The sequence below is a fragment of the Bombina bombina genome, chromosome 5 (assembly GCF_027579735.1).
Source record: "Bombina bombina isolate aBomBom1 chromosome 5, aBomBom1.pri, whole genome shotgun sequence".
In the NCBI taxonomy this organism is placed as follows: domain Eukaryota; kingdom Metazoa; phylum Chordata; class Amphibia; order Anura; family Bombinatoridae; genus Bombina; species Bombina bombina.
The window spans coordinates 1,001,610,198-1,001,617,267 of record NC_069503.1 but is presented as its reverse complement, the minus strand read 5'-3'; the positions used below and the strand labels follow the sequence as shown (position 1 = coordinate 1,001,617,267).

The 7,070-nt window shown below is 37.4% G+C and overlaps 1 protein-coding gene across 1 annotated transcript in view; it reads left to right on the top strand.

Moving 5' to 3' along the window:
* Positions 1–1,099: 1,099 nt before the first annotated feature.
* The window catches only part of NIPAL2 (NIPA like domain containing 2), a 164,331-nt gene continuing 158,360 nt past the window's right edge, over positions 1,100–7,070 (top strand). The window contains exon 1 of the mRNA XM_053715239.1: positions 1,100–1,327. Within this exon, the coding sequence (XP_053571214.1) occupies positions 1,244–1,327 (84 nt within the window). The 5' untranslated portion in view covers positions 1,100–1,243. The remainder of the gene's footprint in view (positions 1,328–7,070) is intronic.

The following is a 7,070-nucleotide window of genomic DNA, read 5'->3' as shown; positions in this document are numbered from 1 at the left end:
TCCTATTTTTTACAGATCTGTTTTTATGTGGTGGCAACCTAGCTCTTATATTTAACGGAGACGTCCGTTTTTTATATCCGTTTTTTATACCCATTTTTAATAGATAGGCATTTTAGTTAACTGTGTTTTCATATGTGTTTATTAAATTTGGCATAGCCATATTTCTTTTCTATATCTGTTTGGACAATATTTATTTACTATCACTATTTATTATTAGAAGTATACATATTGGTTTAGGCTAATAGCACCTTAATTAAAGGGATACACCTTTTATTTTTATATCTATATCATTTCTGCGAAGTCACTTTTTTATAAAATTGTTTGCTATTGTCACCTTCAGCTATAGCGCTCCTGTTTTTGTATTTTTGTATTGATGGTAATGACCTATGTTAGGGACTCCTAGGTCTTTTCAGGAGTTTGGTGATCTCACCCTGCGCTCATTTCTAACTTCATTTCTAAGATGTGTAAAAGGGTTAGCCAAGGAATTCAGCAGTATGCATTTCCAGCTCTGAGAATCCACAATCAATTTTCAAAGCTAAATTACATGAATTAGGGCAAAATAAATAATGAAAGTACATTGCAAAGTTATTTTACTACATATAACTAATAATTTTATATTAAAATATTGAAGTGTTTTTAAATCTAGCCTATACATCTATAATACATCTATAAATTATTATATAGAGAATATTTTAAATTGTGTTTTAAATGTATTAGTATTTTTTTTACATTATATGCAGTTCTCAAAATATATATTGCAATACTTTTACTTACAAATATTATTTCTCAGTATTTCCAGAGCTTTCATATATTTCACTCATCACCACCAGTTTGAAGGCAATAAGTATGTGGATATGTCACATATTCGTCAAAAAATAAAACATAATGATAACAAACGTTCAATATCTGAGTTTTTTTTTTTTTGTTTTTTATTTTTTATTTTATATAGCATAGGAAGGAAAAATATTTACAAGAGACCTAACAATTGAATTACAGACCTGCTCTGAATACAAAGGGTGTGTCATTTAAATAGCCAACAGCATCACACACCCTGCAGAAGTAGGAAGTGATTGCATAGGAGTTGTCTGTCTGCCACAGAAGCAATTCACAAGCTCCTTATTCTCACACTTAGTCAGGCTCTGGTGTTAGTCCAAGGGAATCCCATGCCAGCTTTATATGCCAGTGGAACAAGGTCATCCATCTGCCCATTTGTGAAGGAGGGAAGGTGGCAAACAAAGGCCCAATGGCTTTAATATCTGATAATGACACACTGGGAGATATTAGTGGCAACAGCACAATATCAGGCTTATGGAAATACACACACCAGGTAAGCAAAACACTTCATAATGTACCTGTTGGAACTTTGGAGAAAAATAAAAAGACTGGTTGCATTGGACAACCTGGTTTATATTATAGAAATCATCTCATTCCTGCAACCCATTTTTATCAACTTTTATTTTTGTATTCAAAGAAAAACAACACAAATGGTTTTTTTTTTTTTTTTTTTTTATTGTATCTGAATAATCAAATTCTTTATTTTCATACAAATTTAATCTAATGGAAAAGTTTGCATTTAACACACAGTAATTTCCCTCACACGTTTCTCTAATAGCAGTTACCTGCCCACAAGTTGACATTTCACTAACACTGAAGTGCACATTGTGTCCTGTTTTGCTGGTTGTTATTTTGTTTTATTATTAAACCAATATTTTACATTGCAGCAGTATTTTTGTACTTTTTAATGGGATCATCACTTTCAATGTGGATGTTTGTTTTTTTTTTACTCTAAAATTTTGATTTGGCAGAACTTATAGTAGAACTGAGGCAAATGATGTGTTCTATATTACAAGTGATTTAAAAAAACTAAACTTTTAAATGGTTCTATTTATGAAAAAAAAAAATTGTATTTAGAAACAGATCGTTATCGCTACTTTGCCTTTATCCTATATTTAATGGTTTAGCCATTTCCTGGAACTATTTGATGCTAAAGAGATGGATTCATGTAGCGTCCCAGACTGTGTTTTGTACGGTATCCTGCTGTTATATCTTGGCCAATTTCTCGCAGCCCCTTGATATATCGGTGTTCAGCTGTGACAGTGTATATCAAGCAGATATAGTGTGACAACAACTGCACATATAGCATATAAAATATAAATATACCTTTTATTGTTTTTACCAAAACTCTTGTTTTAAAATATGTTCTTTTTTTACAGATCTTTCTAACATCCTTTTAATGCATAGAGATAATGACTTGATTTGAAAGAGAGATTTCCTGTGTATTCACTCCAGGTTCTTGTATAAAAGCTTTTTGCCTTCCTAGAAGCACCATACAATGCAATCTTTGTTAGTTACAAAGGGTTAATATTGGTACAGCAATTCTTTGTCAGACAAGCTATTGCCTGTGCTCTGAGCTAAATCCATTTCCATTTTACACACAGGATCTCAGTGTTGTGAAGGCACGAACAAGGCCTTGAATGGGATCATATTACGTACAAGTGTAATGTTTGCTTTTTAGAATTTGAAATGGGAAAATCAACAAGTGATTTTAGCCTTGTATATTGGCTGTTCTTCCCCCCCCCCACCCTTTTATGTGGTTGAAAATGTACTGCTAATTTTTATCTTGGAAACAGTACCCTGCAATAATGTAATGGGCATGAAAACAAAATCTCTGTCTAAAAGAGAGTATTTCACAAAGATATTATAGTGAGTTTTTTTTTTTTATTTAAATGCTGGGACGGAACTACTATTGGTGTAGTAGCAACGGGGTCCAAGTATTGGAGGGGGCATATAGGGTTGCCACCTTTCTTGGAAGAATATACCAGCCGTGCTCATCAATATAAATTTGAATAAATAATTAAACAGTAAAACTTAAGAACTAAAGCTGCGAGGACTAATTTTAAATGCAATTTGTTTATAACTGGTATTCATCACACTCAGAAGAAGTTTCACTTTGACAGCGGCTTTCTTTCAATATTTATTTTCTACATTGACATGAACCTTAAAAATACCGGCCATGTCGATTAAAATACTGGGTGGGTGGCAACCATAGGCCCATAGCATCCAGTCTATACATAGATGTGTACAACCCTAATGCAGGGGAGACTTTTATTAGTGCATTATTTTACAGAGCAGCATGTATATTATAGTTACTACGGAGTTACCTTTGGGGGGCCCAAAACAAAATTTCGCACCTGGGCCCTCTGAGTAGACCTGCTACTGTTTTTAAACCATTTTTTTGTGTGGGAGTTGTCACTGTCAGCCAGCCCAGTGAGCAGTCCCACTTCTCGACATACACATTCATGCACTTCCTGTTAGTTTAATATTTTAACGCCGTTATGACGTTCTATTTTGTCCTAACCGCGTCTGGCTTTATTGCAAATGCGGTGTATATCTATTGCAAATGGCCGTCAGACTCCTCCTACATGTTGCATGCTGTTTTTCAATCTGGAGCCTTAGGGGCCGATTTAAGAAGCAGCGGTTGTAAGAGGCTGTGGACAGCAATCATCCTGATCGGGATGATTGACACCACCTACTAGCGGCCGATTGGCCGCAAATGTGCAGGGGGCGGCATTGCACAATCATTTCACACAAAATGCTTTTGTAATGATAAATGCCAACAGTGTATGCTGTCAGCATTTATTGATGTGGGGCACTGAATCGGCCCCTTAGCCTGCTGTTACCATTGTCTTGCAAATAATCCTTTCTGGATTTCACGGTGGTTTGCACATGTGCAGTTTGCAGTAGTTACAGCAAACTGCAAGAATCTGGAACCTTTTTTGCTGCATTCAGTTTTTATCTCCAGATAGAGTTGCCAGCTGTAACTAATAAAAATACTGGACAACCTGTAGGTTACGGGATGTAGCTGGGTTCACACAATGTCTCCACAAAAGCTCAACCTTAGGCCCCACCCTTGATCCCACCACATATATTTTTCACAACTTAGCAGTCATTTTATCCCCTTGGTTGCCAGTAACACATGTACAGCGCATTGATGTGACCCCCTTGGCTGCTAGGGGTACACACCCAGCAATGATTGAGCACCCCCATGGTTGCCTGTAACACATATAATAGAAAAGGCACAGTGTAACTTATTTTGGGCCATATTTCTAATGCATAAAGGCCTAGAAGGCCCTTTACATTTAGCTGACAGGGGTCTTTAAAAATACTGGATATTTAAGTATTTATGTACAGATTTTACTGTACAACCTCCTAAAATACTGGACTGTCCAGTTGAATACTGGACACCTGGCAACCCTACCTCCAGAGGAGGAAAGAGTGTACACATATAGGCTTACCATAATTTTTAGAGGTGAAACTGGGACCACCTGGCACGGTGCAAGTGGGGTGTGGTCAGGAGTATGGTCAAGGGGGGTGGTCAATGGGGCATGATGATTGCCGACCTAAACTAATTTTCAAAAAAACTCACAAATGCATAATTTAATCTCTTTAAAAATAGGCTCTGATTGGAATAGAAGGTATCAATAAGTGGCGCTAGAATAGATCATTCAGTTATATGAAAGTAGTTAGGGTTGGAAAAGTCAGAGGTTAAAGCAGAAACTACTCAGAGATGGTAAGGATATGGCTTTGCTTCCGTTATTAACTCTCTCCATGTCCTGGTTCAGTCTTTTTCTTCCATTTTCTTCCACGATTATTACTAATTCCTTATAGCGTCTGTTCTGCTTTGCACTGTCACTGCTGCTGTCAGTGTATTGTCAGACGACACATTAAATTCCTCTCACCACAGCGCGTTTTTGGATTGGATGAATAAAGCTATTTTGGCGTGTCACTGAGTGTGGCTTCCAATCGGAGAGGTTGTGTGGTACTTGCAATTCATTTTGAGTTTAGAGGGGGTATTCAGGGACTTACACAGTATAGTATTTTGTGATAATACTGCCAATGTCAGCTATGCTAGCCAATTGCAATCCGAATGTAAAAAAACGGCTTTTGCATTGCCGGTATTTGTAATGCCGGCACCGGCTGGTACAGAATGAACAGTTGGGTGGGACACTGGGACAGAGCCTCCAAACAGGGACAATCCCAGTCAAACTGGGACATCTGGTAAGCCTATATACATACTACAGTGTATGGATTACTACAGTTTACGGAGCACAATGTAGAAAGGAAAACAACTTTATAGTAAAGTTAATTTTTTTGTTTTACATGTATTACTACCTTGTTGCCAATGTATTCAAGACTTTAAGGGGAAGTCAGACTCTAGACCCAATACTTATTCTTTATTACTTATTATTAGATACCAGACAAGCATCTTGTGATGGGTTCTACATCAATAAACTTGTAAGAAGTACATGAAACTTTGAAATAATCATTGTTTGTTAGCAGCCAAAAATAGCCGCCAATCTCTGCACACAGTTTTCTTCTTGTGCAGTTAGCTGTTTTCTTGTATGACAGTTTAGCAGTGCACGCTTAAAGAGACAGTCTAGGCCAAAATAAACTTTCATGATTCAGATAGAGCATGTAATTTTAAACAATTTTCCAATTTACTTTTATCACCAATTTTGCTTTGTTCTCTTGGTATATTTTGCTTTGTTCTCTTGGTATTCTTAGTTGAAAGCTTAACCTAGGAGGTTCATATGCTAATTTCTTAGACCTTGAAGCCCACCTCTTTCAGATTGCATTTTAACAGTTTTTCACCACTAGAGGGTGTTAGTTCACGTATTTCATATAGATAACACTGTGCTCGTGCACGAGAAGTTATCTGGGAGCAGGCACTGATTGGCTAGACTGCAAGTCTGTCAAAAGAACTGAAAAAAGTGGCAGTTTGCAGAGGCTTAGATACAAGAAAATCACAGAGGTTAAAAGTATATTATTATAACTGTTAGTTATGTAAAACTGGGAAATGGGTAATAAAGGGATTAACTATCTTTTAAAACAATAAAAATTCTGGTGTAGACTGTCCCTTTTAATTTTTTTCAGTAAGCTATTTAAAGTTGCACGTGCACAAATCAGCGTGTGCAAGTAGAAAAACGTATTCACGAGTCTGTCATGATTGGAGAAACTTAACATACCAAAGTATACATGAAATAGGTGGGTGGAGCTTGGCGGGCCATTTTCGGCTCTTAATAAACTAATATTTTTAAATGTTTCTTGTACTTCTTACAAGCTAATAGATGTGGGACCTGTTGCAGGATGCTTCTCTGGTATGTAACAATAAGTAATTAATTTTATGTATTGGGTCTAGACCATACCTTTTAAACTCCCCCCACCACTTGTCTTATTTGAAGGGGCCAATCTGGGCTTGTTACTAGAGTAGACAAGGTTTACCACTGTCATGATGTTAGCATGTTGGTTTATCTTATCAAATTCTCAGAAGTATTTTCAGGAAAAGGGCATTTGTATGAGCATTTAGCTCTTTTACTGCCCTTTAAAAGGGCATTCAGCTCTTTTTTAAGAGTGCCCACCCTAATCTAAAAAAAAAAAACACCCCCAAAAAACCTTACAAAAACCTAACACTAACCCCTTTTTAGGTACTCACAGTTGTTGAAGTCCCGCTTGAACGATCTTCATCCCGGTGGCTTCATCTTGATCCATAATGGGACCGGCATCTTCTTCATCCCTGCGGAGGCGGAGCAGTGATGTGCGGAGGTCCAGGCCGAGGACCGGGAGGAGGTCCAGGTGGAGGTCCATAGATTTGACCTGTAGGTCCTCTTCATGCGATTGTCTGCCGCACACTGAGGATTGAAATTCAAGGTACCCCTTTTAAACTGGGGGTACCATTGCATTCCTATTGGCTGAAAAATTTGAATCAATCAATAGGAATTAGGGCTGCTAAAATCCTATTGGCTGTTCAAATCCGCCAATAGGATGAGAGCTACTGAAATTCTATTGGCTGATTTGAACAGCCGATAGAATTTCAGAAGCTCTCATCCTATTGGCTGTTATGAACAGCCAATAGGATTTCAGTGGCTGATTTGAATTTCGAAAATCAAACCAGCCAATAGGAATGCAAGGGACGCCATCTTAAATTGCGTATCTTTCATTTAAGATTCAGTATACGGCGGCGACCATATGAAGAGGATGCTCCGTGCCGGATGTCTTCATGATGGACCCGC